This window comes from Dipteris shenzhenensis, chromosome 26 (genome assembly GCF_047967505.1).
Source record: "Dipteris shenzhenensis isolate YYH24624 ecotype China chromosome 26, Dip_SZ_1.0, whole genome shotgun sequence".
Taxonomy (NCBI): Eukaryota; Viridiplantae; Streptophyta; class Polypodiopsida; order Gleicheniales; family Dipteridaceae; genus Dipteris; species Dipteris shenzhenensis.
The window spans coordinates 48,365,086-48,391,794 of NC_141621.1; the positions used below are offsets into that span (position 1 = coordinate 48,365,086).

At 42.8% G+C, this 26,709-nt stretch overlaps 1 protein-coding gene and 1 pseudogene across 8 annotated transcripts in view; both read left to right on the forward strand.

Annotated features, from left to right (window-relative positions):
* Positions 1-11,969, forward strand: part of LOC147885201 (uncharacterized) — a 143,863-nt gene extending 131,894 nt beyond the window's left edge. For 2 of the 7 annotated variants that reach the window (XM_087398023.1, XM_087398024.1), the window contains exons 11-12: positions 9,929-9,993; positions 10,307-10,952. In XM_087398023.1, coding sequence (XP_087254149.1) covers positions 9,929-9,993; positions 10,307-10,379 — 138 coding nt within the window. In that variant the 3' untranslated portion in view covers positions 10,380-10,952. Of the gene's footprint in view, positions 1-9,928; positions 10,953-11,184; positions 11,276-11,544 lie in introns of those variants that run through there. The other 5 variants (XM_087398025.1, XR_015543592.1, XM_087398026.1 and 2 more) reach the window with 5 other exon arrangements.
* Positions 11,970-22,445: 10,476 nt separating this feature from the next.
* On the forward strand, positions 22,446-23,430 carry LOC147885202 (elicitor-responsive protein 3-like; annotated as a pseudogene). Its single transcript, XR_015543574.1, has 4 exons — positions 22,446-22,586; positions 22,662-22,788; positions 22,882-22,999; positions 23,133-23,430. The product of XR_015543574.1 is annotated as an elicitor-responsive protein 3-like (transcript).
* The last annotated feature ends 3,279 nt before the right edge of the window (positions 23,431-26,709 follow it).

Here is a 26,709-nt window from a genome sequence, read left to right on the forward strand (position 1 = left end):
TAAGGAATCTGGAGTGTTTGTGTCTGCAATAACCCAAGGGTCTCTAAACTGGTTTGGGACATCGGGGAAAATTTATTTCTTCAGCAAGTAAATTAAGCCTACATTCCCTACAAAATGCATGGATTGCATTTTCTTGAGAAAGGTTGTCATGAAACTGTAGTGTCGATAAAAAGGGTATTCCTTTTGTTGTGTACCTTACAAAGTTTCTCATGAACTAGATCAAAGGATATCCTTTGTTCCCCCCCAAGAAAAAGACATGAAAGACCCTTCCTGAGAAAACTGAAGGGACAAAAAACATGATGCAGTACATGAAATACACCCTAGATGGACCAAAAATAAATTCTGAACGGAGCAATGAAACAACCAAGGTTGAGGCTGAAAATGCCATCTCAACCCTGTAGGTGAGTCGGAGACAAAAGGGGAGCCACTCCATTGCTTGAGAAATACCGCCCTCCTAGTAGAGGCTGCCCCCAAAGACCTCTGCATCCTCACCCATATGGCTCTCAAAGTATGTATGGTGTTTGTCTAGATACTGCTCAAGGTGTGAGTGGGATGGTGAACCTGGGACCTGTCCAAGGTGTCTTTGTACATCTAGACCTCCAAATATTCCAAGCTGATATGCTCACCAAAATCTCCCAAGATGTATCAATGGATGCATGCGCAAGTCTGTGTGGAAGTATCGTAACATCATCCAAGGATCATCACTAAGTACATGTCTCTAAAAGGATATTCTTGTTCAGGTGATGGTTCTTTAAATCAATTTTGTTGAATCAGATATATGTGTTTATGTGGGGTTGGGGACTCATTGTCCAATCTGGTGGTAACTTTGGGGTGGGAATCGTGGAGTTGCTTCACAGAGGCCCAACCTTAAAAATCACCACGGTTAGGTGGCTGGTCAGGATTTGTCATGCAATCAGGGGGATTGCCAGGTGCCACTAGTACACACCTCGGATGTCTCTCCACGTGTGACAACGTGGGGGCACTAACTTGGTGCACCCAAATTGAGTAAGGGTCTAGTGGGGTGTGCCAGTATCCCAACACAATCTGTCACGGGGACGTGAAGTTATGAACCGTGACTAACTTTGGCTTATGGGGCTAGCCCAGGAAAAGCGACACTTCCCAGAAGTCCCTAGGTGCACACACTAGTTCTACTTGCTAGGGGCAAGGCAAGGTTTAGAGGGGTCTTAAAGTTAGGCCCAAGGAAACCAATGTTTCATTGGTTAGAAGGGGTTAGGATTTTAATGTGAGGGGCAAACCAATGGAACATTGGTTTGCAAGGGATAGAGCTTTAATGAGGGACAACATGTTTCTCTTGAGCATGCCACCTGGGATTCGCAGGACGAGGTAGATGAGGCAGAGGAGCTTGATGCCAATGCCCTTTTTCAGTTACGAATGCAAAGTGCAGTGGGAGCCCTGTCACAGCTGCAACAAACTTTCATGGAGATTATGCAAGGTTCTCCTGGTAGTAATGCTCCCCCTGAAAGCAAAAAGACAGCTCAGAAGAAGCAGACAAAGCATAAGAAGACTCAGAGGCGTGTATCTTTCAGTGGACAGCCACCAGAGATGCCCACAATCACCCCCGTAACCTGTAATGTCAATAGTTTTCGTTCAATTAATCAGCGACAGCAAGTCCTCCCTCAGCCCATGAAGCATCCATGATATTTTGGCGGAGGATCAGTTTTTCAGTCAATGGTGGGACAGCCCACCGAAGGGCTTAGTATGCCTGGTACATACTTGGGTAGTTTCCAGCCAGGAATGCAGAATTTGCAGCAGCATATGGAGGGTGGAATGCCCCCTGCAAATGCCAATATGATGTATGCAAACATAGGGATGCAGCCCTGTATGCAGACAGGGATGCTCGGAATGATGAGCAACACTTGGAGTGTGCCACAGATGCAGGGAATGGGATCTGGAATGGTCAACCCCACCATGGGCACAGGCAATATGGTACAGAATATGGGATCCACGATGCCTCCACCATATTTACAGCCCCCAGTTTATGATAATCTTACTCCCAAAGGTAAGCTGAAAGATTATAAGGAGGGAGGGTCAGCCGTGAAGTTTGAAACCTTAAATGGGATGCAGGACAGATTGGAGGCTCTGACATTTGTGCAACAGTTTGATGCTGCCTATTCGAGTGGTCATTTCACAGAGTCTTTTCCAAGGTATGAAAGGCAGCCACCTTCTTGAAGGGTAATGCACTCCAATGGTGGACGAATTTGCTTTTGCAAGGTAAAGCCCCTAACTCTTAGGTTGAGTTCATGCAAGTTTTTTCATTTGCTTGGCTCACCACCACTTTTGAAGTGGATATAATGACAGCATGGCATAAGCTGGATGCTGCAAATTGTAAGAATCTTGAAGAGTATAACAAAAAGTTCTGGGAGGCCTTATTGCCAGTAAGCTTGTATAGGACCGTATCACTGTCTGAACAGGTTGAAAAGTATTGTTGTGGGCTGCCAAAGGAGCTTCGTGACTATTGCACCAAGACAAAGGTCTCCAACATATCTCAGCTGATTGAGAATGCTACTACAGCCTATGCTCTCATGCAAGGGATGACTCCAGGATTCAAAGGTAAGCAGCAGGATGACTCTTTCACGAAAAGGAAATTTGCCAAGACGACCAAAGTCAATTTTGATGTGGACCAGCGACCTGATAGTAAGCCCAGTACCAGAGAGAGATTGTCTCTTGAGGAACAGCAAGCCCTATTTGAAGCTGGAAAGTGTTTCCTTTGCAAAGAAGAGGGCCATTAGGGCAAAGATTGTCCCAATCGTAAACGGAAACAACCTATGGGAGCACAAGAAGCGAAAAAGGAGAGCCACACGCGGTAGGAGATTTGTTTCCTTGGGTAAAAAGCAGTAATAATGGTATGAATAATTGTAACAGCCAAAAATTGCAGAGTCTCCTGTTTCTAGGCTGCTTTTTTATTTGTAGGATGTTTATTCCCTGCTAGTTTTGCATGGTAATTTGCAGGATTGTTCTTTCCTGCTAGTTTTGTTGACTTTTGTATCAGTCAGAAGATGGAAAGTGTCCTCTTCTAGGCTGAATGGTAAATTGCAGAATAAGTATTCCTTGCTATTGTTGGATTGCTCTTGTTGCCCGACATGGCTAGAGCAGCACATCCAAGTATCACATGCCTGTTTTGGATGCTCTTGTTGCCCGGCATGGCTCGAGCAATACATCCATTTAGTACATGCTAGTTGGTTTTTGATTTAAACCATGAGGCAAGGGTCCAAGTCTAGCATGGATTGGCTGAACCGATTCAGCTTGCGGTGATGCAAGTCTGAAAGGACATCGGGTACTGGGATCTATGCTCCTAGGATCCATTATTGCCATGTGTGTGAGGTTCAAGTATTTGGAGGTGAGTGAACTAGCAGATTTCACTCAGAGTGGTGTAGTCCACTCAGTTGTTGTGCTTGAGTTGACTTTAGTTGTAGCTCCTTCAGGCTTAGCAGAGCGTAGGTCTGGAGCATTGCTTGATGCTCAAGAGGGGGGTAGTTCCTCCACGCCCTTCTCTACAGACAGGCTCACGGTATCTAGAAGTCGCTTGGTGACACTGTATGTCTCACCTGAGGTATTGTTTTCTGATAATACATCTGCTACGATGATGAGTGTACTCGTCACTCCACATGAATCATGCATTGATATATTGATGGACTCGCGTGCTCTCCTAGGCCATATCATCATTGCTAGTGGTTTATGTTTATAGCAGCAAATTTGATAGTTTGCTGTTTCAAGAGGAGGGTATGTCACGGGGACGTGAAGTTATGAACCGTGACTAACTTTGGCTTAGGGGGCTAGGCCAGGAGAAGCGACACTTCCCAGAAGTCCCTAGGTGCACACACTAGGCCTACTTGCTAGGGGCAAGGCAAGGTTTAGAGGGGTCTTAAAGTTAGGCCCAAGGAAACCAATGTTTCATTGGGTAGAAGGGGTTAGGATTTTAATGTGAGGGGCAAACCAATGTTCCATTGGTTTGCAAGGGTTAGAGCTTTAATGAGGGGGCCACGTGGCATTCCCTCATGCATACCTACCCTCTTCCTCTCCTTCCAAGGTCAACGCACGTTTTTTATGGGGGGATTCATTTTTCATGCATTTTTTGGAGATCGCCTTTTCCCCACATTGCTTGTTGCACGATTTTCGAGGCTGCTCCTTTGCTCACATTTTTTGGCATGAATCCCAAGGCCCTTTGATCATTGGCTGTACAGAGTCCTACGCACGTTGCAGGTTGTACTGCACGCTCCTCGAGATCACCGTACGGCTATACGGACCTGCTGTTGGTGATTTGAGCAGCCGTACTGCTGTACAGGGCTGCTGTTGGGCCCTTTGTGCATTTGTACGGTTGTCTTTTGCTGCAGGCACGCCTCCCAAGATTAGCTGTACGGGGCTTTTATGACTGCTTTGCACATAGATCGAGGCTGGCTGCAAGTGTACAGGCTGCTGCACGACTCCCAAGGTCTTAATTGCTGCTGTACGGGGTGCATTGATTAATGTACGTGCAGTTTTTCAAGTTGTACGGCTGACCGTATAATTCCTTGCACACACCCCAAGGCAGGTTGCTGGCTGATCGCTTTCCTCTCCTGCCTGTGATCCTTCTGCTCCTTCTCCCTCTCTGATTCCAGCCCGTTATCTCTCTCTTCCCTCCCCTCTCCAAGCTGCCATTTCCTCCTGTTAGCCTCCACATTGGATCTGCTGCACATGGAGGTTTTCGTGGACTGGATTGGAGTTCCTCGGAGCTGATCTGGAGCTGGATTGAAGTTGTTTGAAGCTGGTTTGAGTTCTCTTGTCGCTATCCTTTTCATGTGATTGCATTTGGTGATTTTTGGAAGCTTGTTGTGGCTCCATTTGTTGTTTGGAGCCTCCTCTAGACCTTACAGGCTTAAGCAGACACTCAGATACAGAGGGTGTGCCTGGGAGAGTGCCCGAGGGGCAGTGTATTGCATTTTGGAAACCTTGAGGCTGCTTGAGCATTTTGGAAAGTGTATGGATGCGTGGTCATTAACAGTTGGTTACAGTCTTTGTGGAATGCTTGGATACTTTTACAGTTGGCCATGGACAAATGGTGAATGCCTTAGCTTTGCCTTGGCACTTGGGTGCTAGTGTGTGCACTAGGATGGATTGCAGGCTATAGCCAAGGTTTGGCTTGGACAGTGGAATTGCCGGTGGGGCAGAGCACAAGGGTGAGCCGTTGTTGTATCTACCAATTGTGTTTGGGGCCAGTGTGGTGTCTTGTACTTGGTTTCATCGAGTAGGGGCACTCTAGCCTCCATCCAGTTATTTCTCAAATTGTTTCTAAGTGGTGTTGTTTAAAGTTAAGTGGTTGGAAATGATGCAAGGAGGCTGTGAATAATGAATATGCAATGCAAGTTATGGTCTACTGCCCTTTAGGGGGCCGGTTACACAATCCATAAGGTGGCAAGGCAGAGTGCTACACCAGAATGTCATTTTCAGTGAGAAGGAGGCACCATGAACAAGATCTTGAGGAGTATCAAGTTCCAGAGGATTGACAGGGATCAGTCTTCTAACCTGCTACAGTAACCGGCCAAGGATTTTGCACTAATAAGCTTCTCTGCAAAGCAGATGAAGAGGTATTGAAGCTAAGCTTGGGTGTTGTATCAGAGCTCAGTTGCACTTAGTAAATAGAGTAATGAATTCAGTTTTGGCCTTTTTGAAGTTGAGTCTACGATGTTGAAGAGTTCGAGAAAGCAAATATTTCATTCCAAAGGAGCACTAGAAGGCACAATTTTAAGATTAAAGACCCAGGATCTTGCGAAGCACTTAAGAAATCTTACAAGAAGAGGGCTTGGGGAGCACTGAACCACATATCCTGCATTCAAAAGCATGTGGGACAAGTGGATGGTCCCCACATTCTTGCCAACCTCTCTCCATCTTCTCCTGCAGATCGCAATCTTCCTTTTGAAGGATAAGATGTGTTATCCATGCTGCGCACTGCGCAACGTTCTGCTGCTCCAGCAGCCCATTTTCGGCCCTGTTTCTCTTTCTGATCTGTCAGCCCATGCCTGACCCTCTCTACCCTCCAATACCATAGCCTGCTGCTTCTTTTTGTTCTTCTATTACCCTTTTCTGCTGCCCTCAGTGCCATTTTCCAGCCTCATCACTGCTGCTGGCAATCCCCTGACAAAGATTCTATAACAGAACGTCTGCTGAGAGATTTTGCACTGAAGTTTGAACTTCTGCCAAAAATCAGTTTGGACCGAATCTACAACGAATATCTGCTGAACAAAAGCTCTACAGCAAGGGTTTTCTTTGTCCTGCAGCCTCTACTGTGAGTTCAGCCCTTGGCAAAGCATCTCTAATGAATTTCTCTCTGCCTAAAAATCACTGCTGCAAATACTCATCGTACTTGCTACCTGCCATCCTACCTTACCAGTTTCTTGCTTAGGCTACCTCATATCCACAAGACACCAGGTGCGAACAACATATTCCACCAACTGTATAGCCTCTACTGCAATGAAGCACCTCGAAGCTGCTCAACAAACCAGAATGGAGAACCGCCAGGTGCAGTGTTGAATTGAGTTACTCATATTCCCCCAAGCCCTAGTTGGGTAAGGGTGATCAGCCAGATGCTATTGTTCTTTCAATCGAGGCCCTTGTTGGGTAAGATTGACACTCCGCGATTTGTTGTAAAACAGAACAGTGTCAGCAGAATTGCATCATAAAATTTAAAATTAAATTAACTCGGTCATATCTGAATGAACATGGCTCACCCATGTTGAGCCCTATTGAAATTCTTTGCTCACGCAATTATGTGTTCGTCATGGTCCTTAAGGTCAACCCTGAAGGTGGATTGTGTTGAATAAAGTTAGCCTTCAGCCGGGGGTCCCCACCTTGGCCCCTTACAAATCTCCCATTCTGAGTTTTCCTGCCATAGGGTTATCAAAGCACATATACTCTTGGCATATGGCATATGCTCTTTTACTAGACAGAACATCTGAGATTAAACACCTGTGACTAAACCTCCCCAGGTACCACAAGCTATAGGTCCTGAAAGCATAATGCATATCAAGAAGCTTTCATCTGCTTCAAGAGCTGGTGTGAGAACATCGAATTGTGCCAGGGGATTCTCAAAGCATGCAGGTTTATTAATGAACTGCCAATTCTTCCAACCTGATAGTAGGAGCTGATTCATAATGTGCTTTTTGCTGCATAGCCTACCTATCAAAGCCATCTTTGGCAGCCTAGTACAGATATTGTTATGAACTTTTCCTTGGATGCACAAGGAGCCTGTGCCCTGAGGAGCTCAACATGGAGCAGCCAGGTCATTTGAGTAGGATGGGGCAAGGTGTTGTGGGCAAGTGCTTTTGTGCATTTCCACTTGTCCAGTGGCGAACAGCTCTTAGAATCTCACCATATAGTGGGACAAGAATTGGCAGCACTGAGAAAGAAAGCTTGTCCACACTTGTTTTGAAAGCCATTGTAGGACCTCCACCAAACCTCACCATTTCCAATTGGACTCCCTTATATGAGGTCAAGACCGTTGCTGCTATGATTTCTTACTTTTTTTTTTGCCTTCTGATGTGAAAGATGTCTTCAGGGCAGAAGAGTGTGTCCTATCTGATGGGACGAAAATGCATTCATAGCAATCCAGCTATATTTTTCCGAAGCTGAAAATATGGTCCTTTTAAAAGAAAGAAAGGCTTTTGATTGATGGATACCTTTTATCTACTCCTGCAGGCAACAGTCATTATTGTTGGCCTCTCATGTGAGAGGGTCACCACACCCCTATGGGTAAAGAGGAAGCGACAACACAAAAGACTAGCTCACAAAATTTGAAGACCAGCAAGGGATGAACAAAAGTAGATTTGTTTGCAAGATGCTGAATACGAAGGCAAACAAGCGTTGCTGTGGTTCTGTTAGCCATGCTCTTGGTAGCCCTACAAATCCGAAAAGTGAGCGAGGAGTGAATGAGGGGTGCAAACCTTGTATTTGAGGCCAACTTGGGTCAGCCACCCTGTCAGGTGACCAGGTCTCCCACCACGTGGCACCCTCCATTTCCCATTCAGGCTGACTCCGACCGACAAAGGGACTCGGCAAGAAGTCTGCCAGAAATTAAGCAATCACATGACCTGTACATGCCATTTCAGCATGTGCCAACTTCTGTTCAGTAGATGTGCAACAGATGTGGTCACTACAAATGTCTGGCAGAATACCTGGCATATGGCAGATCTAGAGATCAGCAAATCTCTTGAGATCTTGTCCATATGGGGCTTTACAGATTGAGCAACTAATGTCTGGCCTAGAACCCAGAGGTAGGAGCATTGGTATCCAACATATTACTGATGAATGTTCTGGCGTCTGGATTCTGAGATTGGTGTCCTGGTCGCGAAATTGTTTAGATGGCATTGCAAAACTCTCTGCAAAGGCTTCAGGGTGGATATGATTTACCCTAATTTGTAGATTGAAGACCAACTTTTTAAGAATGAGCACGCGGTCAAATTTGCCCATGTGTGTGCAACGTGAATGTGTTCGCAATTGAAGATCATAACGGACGATCAGATGAAGGAATTCTGGTTTACCAGAGTAGGATGCAAGATAGGCTATTTCCCAGCAAATGATGGTTTCAATATGAAATAAGACATAAATTTCTTTCATTCAACTTATCCTGAAGTAAGCTTTTGTAATTTGTACAGATCTTTATATCATGATCTGGATGAACATTGGATGTTTCGCCAGGGTTATAGATTGTGGAAATGATATTCTTATTTGTAGGTCTAATTGGTCAAGATTGCAGTACCAGCAAAAACTAGTGTGTGTGGTGGCCTGTAGGGTGTGATAAAGCCTTACTTTTCTAGACTTGAAAGTGGTCCTTTTTGAACATGGAGTGCTCTTGAATGATGGACATCTTTTGTCTACACCTTAGGCAACGAGCCTGCAGGTCATTCATGTTGGTCCCTTATTGGTGATACGTTTGAATTGTCTTTCAAAGCTATGTGCAAAGACTTAATGGTGGACCTTGATGACATTGAACCAATGTAAGATGCTGTTCGGGTACTGTTGAGGATTGACCCCTGACTTGAAATTATGAAAAGAGTAGTATGTAGGCCAGCTGCAGGATACCATCTTCAATGAAAGAAAATGCCCTTCTGTAGTTGTGAGTGTTTTAAGATATTGATAGCCCACTGAATGAGCAGAGCTTCTGCTCTATAAAGACAGGATGCATGACGGGCTGTTTCTAGTTAGGTGAAATGTCAGGACCTTTCCTGAGGTTGTTTGACGTACGTAGAAGACCAATGCATCACTGATCTGTTCGCTTGGGTTATCGGGAATAGTTTTACTAATTTATTGCTTTCTTTTAAGGAGTATAGTCAATTTGCAGTACTAGCGAACATAGTATTGCAGGGTAGTGAAAAAATTGTTTTTATACAATCTTGGAAGCGTCATCCTTTTTAAAGGTGGAGAGTGCTCTTGAATGATTGTCTTCAACTTTGGCAATGAGCCTCCCAAGTCATTCGTGTTGTCCTTTTACAATGATCACACAGCCCTCATCATGTTCTAGCGTGGGATGTCTTTGAATCGCCTTTCAAAGAGCCGAAATGTCATTTTTGACTTGACTTCTTCATGCAGTGTGTGTGTGAGGATTCGTAATGATATGTCAATTCCTGATATACAAAGCAAGATGCATGTGTTTCATGGCTGATGTTGCAGATGCAGACATCATCGTTCTTATCAAGTTTTTAAATAAATACTAAATATTTTATAGGCCATATCCTGAGGTAAGCTTTGGATTAGGTGGGAGCTACTGTAGATTGTGCACACTAATATGTCACTGATCTGGATAGGAATTTCACTGATCTTGTGGGTTGAGGGAATGCTTTTTTATATTTTATGCTTCTGCATGGTCAGGATTACTGTAAAAGCTCATGTGGCAGGCTGTGCCGAAGCTGTATTTTGCTAAATTTGAAGTGGTCCTTAGGTAGACTCTGGAATGATGAGGACCTGTTGTCTACACTTGAGGCAACATGCCCCCAAGTCATTGCGGTTGGCCTCTTACCACCAACAGTGATTTCTATTTTCTTACTGCATCCACGCTCTGGTTGTGGGATGTGCCCGAATTACCTTTTTTGGTGCTCTAAGCTCTTTGCAAAGGTTTTGTGGTAGACATGGTAAGATGCTGTTAAAACTGTGTTGTGGAGTGACATCTTGATTGACATATGAAAGTGCAGCAGACTGTTATTTATTACCACGTGTGAGTGCATTCATGGGTGGGCGGTGTGGGCGTGGATGTGTGTGTCTCCACGGTTAGCTGTTTTGGCATGGCCCAGAGTCTCGTGATTTCTCGCTCTTGCTGCAGCAATGGCTTCAGGCTCATTTCCCCGGTGCTTCCTTTGGCAGAAACTTCTGGCTCCTGTGAGGCAGGGGTATGATCTATTTTATTGTGGACCCTATGGAAGGACTGCAATCATCGGGTCTTTGGTGATCCCTTCTGACTAAATTTCCATTCTTCCGTGCATCTTTTACGACAATTGTTTTATGATTGTCAGTATGCCTGGGACAGATTATCCTGCCTTCTTGTCATATAATGATGTTTGTAGTTGGTTGTCCCTTTCTCCAGGACTGTTTTTTGTAATATAATGATGCCTGGATTTCACACCGAAAAAATGTGTGTGTGTGTGTGCGTGTGGCAGTGCCCAGAATCTTATGATTTCTTGCTCATGCTATGGCCAAGGCTTCAGCCTCGATTTCCTAGTGCTTGCTTTGACAACCAATTCTGGCTGTTTGGTTTTCATCCAGGGAGGCAAGGATATGATCTTTTTTTTTATTGGGTTTGCCATTGAGCATTATGGACTTGATCTAAGGACCGTAACCATCGAGTCTTTGGTGATCCCCCACTGGCTAAATATCAGTTCTTGCGGGCATCCTTAAGGAAATCATCATATGCTTGTCTACATGTGCGGATCTAGATTAACCTGCCTTCTTGTCATATAATGACAACTGGATTTCACCCCCCAAAGAAAAAACTGTGTGTGTTGGGGGGGGGGGGGGCAAGACCAATTTTATTGATGTGTGTGTGTGTGACACAGAACACAGAAAGAGAGAGAGAGAGAGAGAGAGAGAGAGAGAGAGAGAGAGAGAGAGAGAGATTACTAATATGTAGTGTGTGTGTGTGTGTGTGTGAGAGAGAGAGAGAGAGAGAGAGAGAGAGAGACCAATTTTATTGATGGCTTCTAGGCACAAGAGGCATTTCATCGTGTACGACATATACGGAAAGTATGTTTAGGGCGACCTAGCCTCCCTATCTAACTCTCAATCAGCAGTTCAGGTAAGATTGATTGTGTAATGTGGACCTGGATGGAATATGCGTACTTTGTTGACATTTATTCTTTATATGGTTGTGATATTTATAACATTAATGTACATTGTCCAAAATACGAGTAGTAGTTGAAAGTTACTTGTCTCAAATGCCATTTCGCTGTCTTAGCTCAAGCAAGATGTCAGTTTATTAATTACTTGGCTTTTATGGATTAGTAGAAAATAGGATGCGAAATGAATGGGAATTCTTAAGGTAGTGGCTGTGACTAATGTTTGTAGACCCTAAAGCACCATGTCACCTTATCCAAAGGATGAGAGTTCCACCATGATCCATGTTGCTGTAAGGTTTCTCTTGGGTTGACTCGACCTATGGAAACACTTGGTAGCCTCCTGGGTTCTAGGAGTGTGCTTGGTTGTCTGCGCAGGGTGATCAAGCCCACGTTGCACCCACACTAGTACAACTATGCAAGGAGTACAAGTATCATAGAAGGTGCTACTTACATACACATAGTTGTAGAAAGAAAGCTATTGTCTATATTCTCATAAAGAGTTACTTTACTTTTGAATTGATGTTTACATGATTCTTGGGTGGCATTAGAACAAACGTACTCATATGCTTACTAGTCCATGTTTTAGTTATGTTTACACTAGTTTTTATTTGTATGTTCCTCTTTCATGATCCTCTTTCATGAGGCACCAAGCAATGGATATATTGTGTTTTTGAATGTCAACCTTGGTGGAGGAGCTAAATGATTTGTGTAATCAACTAATTAGTTGAAAGGCCTATAACTTGATTAGATTAACTTAATTACCTAAGTCTCACACTCCCTCCTTTGTGAAGGTGGCACCCGCTCTATGGCATCTCCCCCCTTACTCCGCCGCCTCCTCCCCTCCCCTCTGCTTTGGCATCTCCCTCCTTTGCGTTGGTCTCTCCACATATGTTGTCGGCCTCCTCCGCGTTGGCGTATCCCCCTTACGCCATTGCCCATCCTTCCATCACCTCCACCGATCTTTGCTCCCATTCCTACGCATCACCTCCCCATTCCTTCGCATCGCCCCAGCTGCCCTCCGAACCCAGCGACCAATGGCTCCCCTCAAGCCTTACATGGACAAGACATTCCTCTCTCTTCCTCCCCCAATTCATCGTCTCCCTCTTTGATCAGCACACCTCTACCCTCTCCCTCACCTTCATTTATGTCACCCGAAATCTCCTCTGACAAGCCCCATTCCAAGGTATGCTCTCTAGTAACAATCTCGCATCCTCCGGTATTGCCCAGATGGACAGAATTTGAGAAATTACCCCTTCTTCTCGGCAAGTTCTCGCCTCCCCTCCATTCTTCATGCAGTGGGCCACTCACATTCCCGCTTCCTCCTCTTGCTTGTTCTCTTTGTCCTTCCTCACTTCCCTCTCCGCCCCTCTCACTTTCTTGCTTCCCTTACGCAGCCCCTCAATCTCCCTCTCTCCTAGATCTCGTCTTCCTCTCCCTCCCTCTTCACCTCCACTCAGCCCCCTCTCTCATTCTCCCTCTCTGTCCTAGCCTACTCTTTGTATTTATACAATGATTGATTAAAGCAAGAGGAAATGAAAGGGGGAGCAGGGAGGTAGTGGAAAAAATGAGGAAGCAATCAAAGAGGAAATTAAATGGGGAGCAGGAGGAAATGAAAGGGAGTGCTCATTGAAGCTGCTAAAAGCAAGCAATAACATCATCAGGAGTCAAAAGCAACATATTTTTTAGGTAGGGCCAAGAGAGACATGGCATGTTTAATTTTTCTTATTTGCTTAGCTTGGGTTTTGGTAGCTTAGTTCAAATTTTTAACATCGGCAAGGAGCTAATTAATTCTATTTTCCCCAAAATTCTCAAGGGGGACGAATATACCTTGTTGGAGAAATTTGAACGAATCTTACTTTGTAAGTAGCAAAACAATCTTTCTACATGATGTTTTGGTTCATTTTCCAAATGGTGATTGATTGTATAATCAATCTAGAGTTATCAAATATTTTGAGACTCCGCCTTCCTTTGTGTTTCCCACTAGTTGCTTGCATAAATAATTGCAAACCAATCACTTTTCATTGAATAGAAGCATTCGTTTGTCGACTTTTTTTAAATCATGTATTGGTTTATTTTTAAAAAAAAATTCTTCTAGAGTTTATTATATCAAATTCTTTCAATGGATTTTGAATCTTGTGTAATTATTAAATCAAATTCTTTCAATGGATTTTGAACCTTGTATAATGAATAAATCACTAATATTAAATGTGCATGCTATGATTCTTCCAATTATGTCCCTTGCTATGTAATAAGATTAAAATAAAATTTATAATTATACTTGTTAAAATCAACAAAACAAGGATATCCAAAGTCATAATTTGGCTTTAAATAATTTCAAAGAATGTGTATAGTGAAGAAACGTGAATTAATGGATTGATGGTAACAATGCATGATACATTCAAACAACTCTTGACAGACTCGACAGTGATCAAAGACCTCGCCTCAACCTTATGGGGTATTTTTGGCTTACAAAATAGATCACTCTTTCAACCAGCTACCTCTTCAGTTATTCCATGTGTAAAGTCTTTGGTGGTGTTTCTAGTTGCAACCTCCTTATCCTTCTTTCCTTGGGCTTCCTTCTTTCGATAGCAGTAGTCTTGTTTATGACCAGACTTGCCATAGTAAGTATATTTCATGTCAGGCTTCTTATCTTGCTTGCCTTTCTCCATCAGATATACATTGTCGTCGAATCCTCCTTCAAGTTTTGGCGCCTTTCGTTGTCCTAGAGTAGCCACCATCTCATTTAGAGAGAGAGCTCCATTCAATCGAAGTATCTTCACAATCTCATTGTACAAGGCAAGTTTGTCCTCTTTCTGTTGTCCATAATAGCCGTATGGCTTTAACATTAGTTTGGTCAAATTAAATTAGCCACTTCCTAAAATTATTCAAAATCATCGATAAGGTATTTTGGGGTTTTGATTATTTGTCATAATAGCTTATATGCTGAAAAAAACTTGGAATTATGATGGATTGGAACTTGCATCTATTACTTTGAGTTCTACCTAAAGTTCTAAGGTCAACCTAATACTAATATTTCAAGTTGTTTTCTTAGTTTTAGATAAAATGGCCATACTTCTTACTTAGAATGAGTTTTCTTAGAGTTTGTAAGTCTTAGAGTCTAAGGATAACTATAACACATATGTTTATATTTCCTTGGATTTAGATAATCATATTCATTATGATCCATGGTCTTAAATGTAATTTTAGTGAATGCTAATTAATGGTGAGGCAAAAATTGATCTTTTACAAATTCTTTGACATGATTAATAAGTTTTAAACTCAACCATACTTTGTAGATGTCTTCAATAGGATATTATGGAGTAGCGTGAGTTTTTAGAGGACCTAATGTCATGTAGAACACCAAATTCAAATTGTATATTGATTGTTCCTAATATTGTAATTCACGCTAAATTTAAGATACAAGGGTTAATGGATATCATAAGAAGCTTCATATATTTAAATTATACCTATATAGTGCCTCTAATCACATGAATGAGTGATACTGATTAAAATTTTTATATGCAAAACACTTATATGCTTATAATTCAAAAGTGAGATTTAATGCGGAACCAATTTTGGTAGTGGATATTAGAAGCACTTAATCTAATAGCCACAAAGCGTCATATCTTAAGTATAACAATATTTTATCATAAAGGAAAGTCACCACATCAATTAAGATGCTTATTTATGAAATACGACTTATAATGCAACCTATTAGGCTAACCACTCCTGTTAACTGATAAATTAATTTTGTCAAAATTATTTTTAAACAAAGTTGTCACTACAACAAGTTGCAGTTCGTATCAGGGCGCATTGATACGAATTCAAAGAGTTTCACTGAAAGCTAATCACCTACTTGCTATTCAACGGAGCTATTACAAGATGGAATAAAAGACTGAAGCTGTGAAGCTAGCCACCTTCACTGGGGCAAACTTCTCTGCATGACAACTCACAGTACGTCTCCACTTCATGGAGAAGGGGTTTTTGCGTATTGTCTCTAGAGCAGAAAAAGAAGATGGTTACAGTAGTAGCTCGTTACAATGGGAGAGCAAAAATCTTCGTGTCCTTGGAATCATAGGTTGAGCACTCGGAACTCGTTATCATCATCACTTGGATCTAGCAACAAGCGCTGCGGTGTTCATCTAAAAAATTCGGAGGTACTCTTAAAGCAAGAATTCTTTGGTTTGAAGATGCATGACACTATGACACATTGTGAGCATTTGAGCAAGATGCAAGAAATTCTGCAATAGTTACTTGATCTTAAGATGAAAGTTGAAGATGATAATATTAACACTAGTTTGGTAGCATAACATGACATAAAAATGTCCTTTTGAGAAAGGTGTTAATCTTCCTCTCACTCCTAAACATATGCCTTGCTTGTTGAAATACCTAAACCATTTGAATTCAATCTAAGGGTAGTGAGAGTCAATAAGGGTCTCTCTCCAAGCCTATGGAATGGCTCTCATGATATGGAGTCTAATACCATCGACCAAGGGACTCGATCCATATCTGCAAGTGATCGTCTCCTTTGTGATCCCCTGACCTCCACTGAATCAATCACCAATACTACCCACTACCAAGGGTGACACCTAGATGCTGCACCAAAGGGTATTAAAAATTGATTCCTTGACCAATGTACTCGATATGCACTAAAGAATACCATGAAGCAACAATTGTGGTTGGTCCCGTAGGGTCAAGTTTCTAAAAACAAGCTTGACTAGTGGTGCCCTACTATGAAGCTCTGGATCAACAATCTCTAGTCCACCCTATCATCTAGGAAGAGTGAGTGTGTCCCAAGATCCTCTAGCTTTGGTGTCCATAGAGCCATCCTCTCCACCCCAATGGACATTCTTGAGCAACCTCCTCACCTATCTGAAAGTCTAGCAGTGCTCCAATATTTTAGCTTCCTTCATATACTCTCCACAACACAAGTGCAAGCTACTGAGCATCAACCCTAACCTAAAAGCCAAGATATGTAGTGGAATTGCCTCTGGAAACCCGAGCAAAACCAATTCGGAGTATCATGCACAACACTTTTCTAAATGTCTTTTGATTTATTCTAATTAAGAAGTGAGAAAGTCTTAGAGTGCAACAAAGGAGAAGAGGAAAAGAATTGAGAAGCAATGAGCACCATATGACTAAAAGATCTAATGTTTATTAGCCTTCAACTTTAATGTGTTACGAACACAAGGTCCCTTACTATTGTAGAAATGTACGGTTATCCATACCCCTAATTAAGGATGAGCATTATCGTACTCAATTGATCATAGCCTCTCCATATACCACTAAGATATGTTTACATGGTAGAGGTTTTCAACACCCCCCTGAATGCTAGAATGCATTGGACCATTCTACCAGCCCCTACATTTTACAGAGTCCAAATGGGATGCCTTTATAATGGTTGGAATTTTCATAAGGAGAGGAAGGTACTTTGTTTCAAAGCAACATCCTAGATGTCAAACCAACACACCCAATGGTCTATGGGAATGTCACTATGAGCTGTGAACAATAGAAATAGCAAAGCTCGAACAAATTACCCACCACTAACATGAGTGGATCTGTTATCCAACCAGACTATGGACAAAATAAGTGTATGTCATGTGCATGCTATCAATACGCTTTAAAGTCCTTATTGCACTCCCATGTGATTTGAAGCCACCTGAAGTTGAGTGTGAGACATGACCCTCCATGATAGAAACTATGGATCTTAGATACTCCTTTGACTCACCCAACTATTTGGAAAAACTAGGATAAGCTCAACTTTGACTACAACATATGATGACTAGTGAGACCAAGTAGACGGAAGATCAAACTGCTACCTATCATGGAAACACTCATCACATCCCCTCCCAAATTAAAAGAAATGCATGAAGTGAGAGACTACTCGTCCCTATCCTAGTATAAGTGATGTGTGGTTCTAGGGGAAATATCGGGATTTCAATAGTGGAAGGCAACTATAGGTAGCAACGGTCTTGCTCCACCTCTACTACAAGTGACTCCCAAGCATCCAATCAAGTGTCTATGAGACCACATGTGCATAAGACCTCTAAACAGTTGAGCAATCTAGGGCTTGGGAATAATCGATAAACTTATGAGTGAGTCCTACATGATGTTCCTCTTAAGTACCAAAATTTGGATAAAGCGACAAAGTTGGCCGAATAGCAACACGAGATGAGATCTTGAGCTGCTCCTTGAGTGAGGCCATCTGAGATGTGACTGGGGGCATCTAATTTTAATTACTACTAGGTTGTCCAAATCATGACAAGAGGCCAGATCTCGGGCTGCTCTCTCACAATAAGTGAGGCCACTTCAGATGTGGCTGGGGTCATTTGATTTGAATCACCTACTACTAAGGAGAGAAGTCCATCCTACATTAATATAGCAACTAGGAGCTCATGAGATTGCAACATGAGATGAGAATCTCTGATATTTGGCTCTCGTGCAATGAGATGGTGAAGAAACAAGGCCACCATTGAGACTCTACATAGAATCCTTGGTGAATGGAGCCTCTTGGGATTGAAGCAAGAGATGTGACGTCCAATATGGGACTCTAAACCTGGAGGAGATAGTATATTTGTAAACAAGCATGTGTGTCTACCATCTCTATCTCTGTCTTCATCTCCTTCTTCTCTATATCTTGGCTTGATGCTCTCCATAAAGAGGAATGATAACAACCTACAATGGCCTTAATGGCTTAGTAAGAATTGTTGTGCGGGCTACCAAAACCTAAGATATAGGAAGAATGAGAGGCACAAGAGAAATCGAAGGCTATGAAGGCTCAGGAGTCACAACAAGAGGTGTAATTGCAAGATGTGGTTGTGAGGGCTCAAGTCGTGCAAGAGGCTCTAAAGGTGTGGATGTAGTAGAAGTAATCTCATATCTCTTCCTATCATGAGTGCGATGAGGCTCTAGAGATGTGAAGGCTTAGTAGAAGTGACCATCTGTCTCTACCTATCATGGATGTAAGCATCTCTACTCAAACAATCGTTGATGAAGTTCTCTCTTATCCAACAGAAGTGTGGAAGGCCCTTATAAGTAACGTTCTATTATACCTAAGATCCATTGCGAATGGAGTATGTGATCGATATAGGCAAGGGTTGTGGCAATGGAAACGCTGAAGTGAGTCTCACCCTAGTGGCTCGATGAGTCTGAGCATAAGACAATCTGGCCGTCAAGCGCTTCATCGCCCTTTGGCATGAACTATCTCATCAAGGAGCCCTAACAAAAGGCTCCAAAATGTAACCTATCTAGGTCTCAGGTGGCCGTGAGGAAGCGTTTTTGCCATAGCCAAAAGTGGATGATCCTACCCTAGTGCACTAATGGTGTATCTACTCACAATAGTCTACAAGTACAGCTACTCTCAAAGATATTGGCCTCGGCTTGGGAGGAACCCAATGAGCTACATCTGATGAAATTCCTCCTCCACTGCAATAATGCTACTCTCATCAATAGTCTACAAGTATAGCTACTCTCAAAGCTATTGGCCTTGGTTGGCTTGGGAGGAACCGAATGAGTTAAATCTAATGAAATTCCTCCTCCACTGCAATATTGCTACTCTCATAACTCAGTTTGGGAAAGTTTAGGTATCAATTGATTGTTGTGCTCCATGGTCTCAGCTTACGCTGACTTGAGCATAAGAAGCTGCTGGGAGAGAGGAAAAAGGATATGGATAGTGGAGGAAAGAGTAGCAAAAAACGTGCCCACAAAATCAGTATTGGGCATCTCAACCTTAGTGAGCAGTCGAAGCACAGGAGAGGGATTCACATAGGCAGGGTTCTTGATGTCATCAAATGGGATACCGCCTTGTGATGTCTGGCATCATAATCCACCAAGTTGGTGAGCTTCTAGTCCAATTTTGTTGGACCTTTGCACCAACGAAAGAGAAAAGATGACATAAAAAATTGGTGCTTTAGGCTTGCCCTAATGTGACGACATGATATTCTTGATCAGCAAGAGGTGAGAAGGAATCTTGCACCATTCTTAATGCACACCAAGGATCATTGTATTCTCATGAGGTGAGATTTTGCCATCATAGATATTACATCCCTTCTTGGTAGATTTGTATCAACTAGTTTAAGTTTCTTCTGTTGCACAGATTGTAGCTATATCAAAATCAAGCATTGTGTCTATAATTGGAGATTCTGGCAATGCACACACATTAGATACCAAGTGACCCTTTCAAAGGATGCCCACTTTCCATACCGAAGGTTGTCACATATCCACTTGTGAAGTCAGTCTAAAATCCAAACTTGAAGTTCTCTTTTATCAAAGCCCAGGAGTAAGTTCATGGCAAAAAGATTGAGTTTGCTCAACAACAAGGGATATACAAGGGAGAGAGGGCAACGAGGAAAAGAGGGCACATACATAATTCTAATGAGGGGAAGGGAATTTGATTTGAACCTATTCCCGGCAAATTTTGGAAGGTCACAATGCACAACATTCCCAAGAAGTCAGTTTGTACAATTGCATGAACAACCTGATTGCATTCCCAAGAATGTGATTTGTACCAGTGAAATCCAAACAATTTTGCCTTGCCCAATGAAACTCTCATCAAGTTCGCCTTGCCGAGTGAAGATCCCATTAAAATCCTAACAAGTTCGCCTTGCTCGAGAAGTTCCTAGTACAATATCAAGATAAATAGGCACTCTTTATACACATTTTTGATAGGTCTCCTGAGGTCGTTGAAGAAAAAGGGGTTACATTTTTGCTTGCAAGAGTTATGTTCAATGAGAGAGAGAGGAGAAATGTGAGAATTGTATTTGGTGATCAGGTTTCAGCTTATGAGACTGAAAGTATTAAAGCACTAAGTAGTTAATGGAACATTTTTCTGCAGGTTATGACATTAGACACATTGTTCTTATTTTGTTTATGTCAAAGACATAATATTTGTAAGCTTTTGTGGTATCTTCCAAACATTGAGTTAAATATGCTTGAATGCAATGTAGAAGGTGTATGCACACGGAATGTTTATGATGTCTATAGGTTACTTGTGTTGAACGTTGCTTTTCACTTCAATGTAGCAAGATTGTCTTTAACTTGGATAACGGGAATGTTACATTCTTTTCATTTACTGATGCAATTTTTTTTTTGGGTTGCGTGGGGGAGGGAAGGGGGTGTCTCTTTCACTCTCCGGCTGCCCCCCCCCTCCCTTAAGAGGAGAGGTCAGTGTAGCCATATTTATATATGGCAATGGGGTTTGACTCCCCCACTCTCTGGTAACCTACTCTCAATGATTGGGGGAGAATCTTTTGTTCTTGAGTATAAATGTTGTTTCCTTGACTTTTCAATTGCTTGAGTTAGAGCAACAGCAAGTGTATTGCAGTTGAACAGATAAGTAAACTTTTGTTGAGAAGCAGTGTTCTTTTGCTGAGTAGTAAGTGTACTATAGGAGTATTCTTGGGGGATGCGTGGGGGAGGGGAGGGGGTGTCTCTTTCACTCTCCGGCCACCCCCCCCCTCCTTAAAGAGGAGAGGTCAGTGTAGCCATATTTATATATGGCAATGGTGTTTGACTCCCCCACTCTCTGGTAACCTACTCTCAATGATTGGGGGAGAATCTTTTGTTCTTGAGTATAAATGTTGTTTCCTTGACTTTTCAATTACTTGAGTTAGAGCAACAGCAAGTGTATTGCTGTTGAACAAATAAGCAAACTTTTGTTGAGAAGTAGTGTTCTTTTGCTGAGTAGTAAGTGTACTATAGGAGTATTCTTGGGGGATGCAGATGCCAAATTTTTTAGCAGTAGCATACTTTTGCTAAGTAGATCCCAAATTGTAGAGCAGTAGCAAACTTTTGTAGGGGATGAAGATGCCAAATTGTTGAGCAACAAAACGAGCTTCTATTGAGCAACAGAGTTTTGTTTAACAAGTCTACAAACTTTTCTAAGCAGTTTCTAACTTCTGCATATTGACAAGTGTACTATGGGAGGTTTTTCGAGGGATAAAGATGCCAAATTTTTTAGCAGCAACAAGCTTTTGTTGAGTAGATCCAAAATTGCAGAGTAGTAGCAAACTTTTTTAGGGGATAAAGATGCCAAATTATTCAGTAGTAGTAGCGAGCTTTTGTTACGCATCAATTTTTTGTTGAACAAGTCCGCAAACTTTTGTTGAGCAGTAGCAAAGTTTTGTTGTATAGGGGAGCAAGTGTATAAGAGGTTTTTTGGGGGATGAAGATGCCAATTTTTTTGGACTATTTGCTTTTTCAAGATTTGGGACAAGTGTTCATGCATTTCAGAATTTGAGGTTGTCAAAGGGCCATGATTGAACGAGCTGATAGTTCTAATAAACGTTTATGTTGTATGCAGGTTACTTATGTGTTGTACGTTGGCCATAATTTATTTGGTTTTCTTTTAAAGTTCATACTTGTTCAAGTTATCTAGATGTTTTCTTTTAAAGTTCATACTTGTTCAAGCTATCTAGATGTTGCATTATTTGCAATAGTATAGGTTAACTGAGGGTCGACAAGGAGGGTTTTTGGATGAGGGTCGATGAGGAGAGAATGAAGAAGAACAAGGCAAAGGCAAAGGAAAGGCTCTAGGAAATAAATGAGAATGTTTACTTGGCCTATGTGTAAACGGGTTGCCATGAGTGGGCACTTAATTTTTTAATAATTTGATGATGGGTTTCTGGTGTGTAATGGGTTACTCTAATGTAAGGTTGCCCATGACACTGCTTGGGGGCCCACACTTTGGGCTCTATTTGGGCACCCTTTGACAGTGTGTAACTAGCTTGAGAATAGGCTCTACCGTGAATTGATTTGGGCACCCTTTGGGTGGTGTGTAATCACTGTGGTGTTGGGTTCACACCGCCTGTCCACCATCTTCCAAGAGGTGGTGTGAAGGGCTCTATCGTAGTTGGCCCAATAGGAGGGACGAGCACGGGCACTTGACACAATTTGTGTCTGAACCTTGAAGGTCGACCACTACTCTTGGACCTCATACAAGAAGCCGAAGCCCAAGTTGACATAAGTTAGGTGGTCATGTGCGTATATGGGCGGGACCGAGCCTCTCGAGTGTCAATAAAAAAGGGCTCGTGTGACAAGGCCGGCCACGTTGGCCAAATAGTGCCAAAATGCCAGGAGCCAACGGAGCACAAAAAACTCTTCGGTTGGAAAAACAAACTGTGTCTCTTTCATCGTAGATCGTCCGCCATGCCTTCTGGCACGCTCGAGGTTGTGCTCATCCGCATATCCTCTTTTGCTGTGGCTCAGCGAAATCCGACCCGTACGCGATCCTTACCTGCGGGAATCAGACTCAAAAGAGCAACGTCGCCAGAAGTAGGCTTTCCTCCCCCCTGGTGTTTTGTTTTTGGGAATTCAGGCGCGTTGCAGGCCTAATCCTCTTTTGAGCAGATCAAGGCAGCAATCCCACATGGAACCAGAGGTTCCTATTCTCTCTGCAGGAGAGCGTCTCCGAGTTGTCTCTTAAAATCATGGACGAAGACGTAATCACGGCTGATGACGAGCTTGGAACCACCAAGTCTGCATAGATGCTCAATCCTTCGTTAAATCTCGCCTGTGCATCCCTTTTTTCCCGTGTGCTGCTGACTCGCAAAGTGGGATGGCTGTGTAGGATATCACTGGCAGCGGTTCTTCAAACTGGGAACGTGGCAACCACATCCTACAATGTGGTCCAAAAAAATGGAAAATTCAAAGGAGAGCTGAAGGTCTCACTAGCATACACTCCCGGGGTAAGCGATCTACGACATTGCAGCTGTGTGTCTCATTGATGATCTCGAGGTTCAACATGTTTCTGTTCTCATTCCATTTGACACGTGTTGTTGTTCTCTCTCTCTCTCTCTCTCTTTGGCTCTCCATGTGCAGAGGCAAGAAAGCCTGCACGGCAAGATCTACAATCCAGGTCAAGGTGCTTACGGAGCAGGGCAGGGAAGCATGGGAGGTCATCACGGAGCACTGCACGATGGCCCCTACGGTTCAGGGACTAGTGGGGGTTGGAATCGAGGGACTTAGCGAGGTTCTGTTCGCTGCTGCTATCAAATGTAGCTTTACCAGATGGATTTGGCAAGAAAACTGTGCATAGGAAATTCCAAAAATGAATTCCTTAGACTTTTCTAGGTATTTGCATCGGTTTTTCGATACGTATTTGTATTTCCTGTTGCACCCATTCTTTGCTCGTATTCTTTTGTTCTTTTGTATACTATTTACTTTGTTCTCAGGAAAGAAGATTACCTATTTGTCGCCTATGAGCATTTGCACCTAAATCAATTAATTAATTGATTCCAATTAAAATAAGTTAATCGATCGCTAATCTCTCTCTCTCTCTCTCTCTCTCTCTCTCTCTCTCTCTCTCCTACGGCCTGCAATCACCTCTCCTCCCACGATTACCTCTCCTCCCTTCACCTTCCTACTCTCCTTGCTACACCCCTTCCCTCCCCCTCCGAGCGCCCCTCCTCTCCCCCTCCCTTCTCCTCTCAGCTCTCCCCTCCCTCAGCTCAAGCCCCCCTTCTCCCTCTCTTCCCCCCCCCCCCTCCCCCCCCTGGTCTTTGCCTCTCTTTGACTCCTCTCCCTCAGCCCCCCCTCCATCTCAATCCTCCCTCGCCTGCTCTGTCCCTCTCGCTCACTCCTACACTCCCTCTCCTCTCCCTCATCCCTCCCTCCCACCCCCTCCCTCCCTCCTCTCCTCTCCTCTCCTCTCCTCTCTCTCCCTCCACCTCTCTCCCGCTCTCTGTCTCCCTCCCTCCCCCACTCCCCTCATATACTCACGAGAGACGGTTGATAGAAGGGTCTGGAACAGTGTCAAGGTTTCTCAGATTTCGTATCATTGCCACATGGCAAATTCATAATTGGATACAAGTGCTTAGGATTAGTGTTTAATCGAGCCCATGCCTCCCCCTCCACACAAACAAATTAATTAATAGGCTATTTTTTCTCACTTGGGGGCCCTATTTAGGAGGTTGATTGTCATGTGGCTTTCCCTCATTTTGCTTAGTTCAAATTTCTCTAAAAGTTTAATTTTTATCAAATTTGTAGGATAGATAAAACATCCTAAACTTGTTATCTCTAATGAAATGAGGGAAATCACATTAATTTGGGAGCAAGCTTTTCAAGTAGTAGAAAAGTTTGTGTGGGGGTAAGTTGTTACACGTAGATTCGAAATCGATGCTCCTCCAAGCTCAAGAAAGACCTGATACCACTGCAGATCTAGATTTCCCTTTTTCCTTCTTAAAAGTCCAATCAATGAGCCATCATCACTGTTATTTTTGGTACAAGCTAATGTAATTGTGTGCCTGCATGCAAACAATGCACGCGCGTGTGAGAGAGAGAAAGAGAGAGAGAGAGAGAAAGAGGTTTTTAAAACTTCGTAGCAACAATGCCAAGGAGCTAAATTGACTCATCCGAAGTAGTTCTTAGAAATCGCGCGCACATGCACGTGCACACACACCCACCCACCATGACATGAACCAAAGCCTCGACCACCAAGGCCCACATGGGTTTTACAAAACTTGGTTGGAAGAGAGAGAGAGAGAGAGAGACAGAGAAGGCCATGATACAAATTGAGCACTCACTATTTTTTTATTAAAAGGATTGCATGAATATATAAACTAAACCCTAGATCATGCTTTTCACACACAAGTTTTTACATGCCTATCCTTTCCCACTCGTGTACACATTGCGTAGTATATGCACTCATATTGCAATACGTGGTCAACGAGAATAGCCTTCCAACATTGTCCTTATCAACCATGTGACCCACTTACAAGAAGCGTCAAGTAAGTCTAATATCATTGAAAACTTTGGTTTGAATGGATTATGTTGAATTCACATTAAACTTGGAGATACGTTCCACATGATTTCATTCTTTTGTAACATTGAAGACCATTCTTTGTTGATTGTCATATGTCATTTGGATCTATCAACAATTTTGGTTGTCCATATTGTTATGGTTGATGATATCCTTTGATGGAAAAAAAACTCCATATTAATGAGTCACCAAGCTGGGCATAATTGCCTAATTATTTGGATCTATATCCTTGTGTGACAAATCTCTTTCCTTCTTATGACATACTAATTCCCAATGATTAGGTGTATCTTGATAGTTGCGAATGCAGTTGTTCTCAAAGTGTTTCCACTATTGTTGTAATTGTTTTGATTTTCTCTCCCCCTACCCTTATCGTTTCTTTGGAAATTTTTTATTCTATTGATTGTTTGATTGTCATTGTAACTTAAAGTTTCCCATGTCGTTGTAATTGCCTTGCTATCATATTATTTGGCCAATCTGTTTCTATTTAGGGCAATTTGAACCAATCCGCCACTATCCTCTTTGTGACCAATGGAATTAAGTTGATCAACATTATCCTTCAATTTTAGAGATGGTCTGAACTTCATTCTAAAGAACCATGCTTGGTTGTGTTCTTCTTGTTCTCAAGTAGGAGTACTCAAGACGTGTTCTTTTTAGAGAACCTTTTTACGGGAATAGTCCATGATTTTATTAGACTTTCTTTGTCTCAAATTATAATGATTAAACCCTTGGCATTGACCTTGATCATGTATAACATTTGTTTAGCTTGTTCATCCCATTCATCATGATCTTTAATGTTCAGTGCAAGACATGCAATTCTTCATTTTGAACCTCTATGTGCCAAAGTTGTTATCATGATGGAACCGACTGAAGGTGACCTATCAAATAGGCAATGTAGCTTGGGAACGATTGAAAATTGTGACATTTTTGTGTGTGGAAGAATTGTCCAAACAAGGATGTGAGAGAGGTCCTATTTGGAGTGGGAGTGTTCTAAAAATGAATTATTTTGTGTGTTGAATGTGTCGTTGAAGAAAGAGCCCAATTTGAACTGAAAATGGCCAAGTTATGAAACTTTGTGCATAGTAGCTTTGAGAAAATGCTCCATGCTCCCTAATCGCAATTAATTAATCGTGATCTCGTTCCCCCCCTTTTGTTCCTAATTAACCTATCTAATTAATTCGCCTCTCCCTTCTCTCCCTGCACCGGCTCTCCTTCTCCTCCACCTCAGGGAGGCGCGAGAGGAAGCAAAGGATTCGCCTTTCCTTCTCCCTTCCCCTCTCCTTCTCCTCGGCCTCTCCTCCTCCTCCTCCTCCTCCACCACCTTTCCTTCTCCTTCTCTTCCACCTCTCCTTCTTTCACCTCTGCTTCTTCTCCTCCCTTCGCTTCCTCTCCCTTTGATTCCCTCCTCCTCCTCTTCTTACTTCCTCTAGCATCTCCTACTTCCTCCCCACCCCACCCTCCCCGCTCCCTCTCGCTCTCCCTCTCCCTCAGCTCCTCCCCTCATCCCTCCCCCTTTCTGCTCAGCCTTCCCCTCTCCCTCCCCCCACTCTCTGCCTCTTTGCCTCACTCCCCCCCTCCCTTTCATATACCCGTTGAGGGCAACTGCGAATGAAAACTTCACAATCCTTCTAGAAGCAGCTT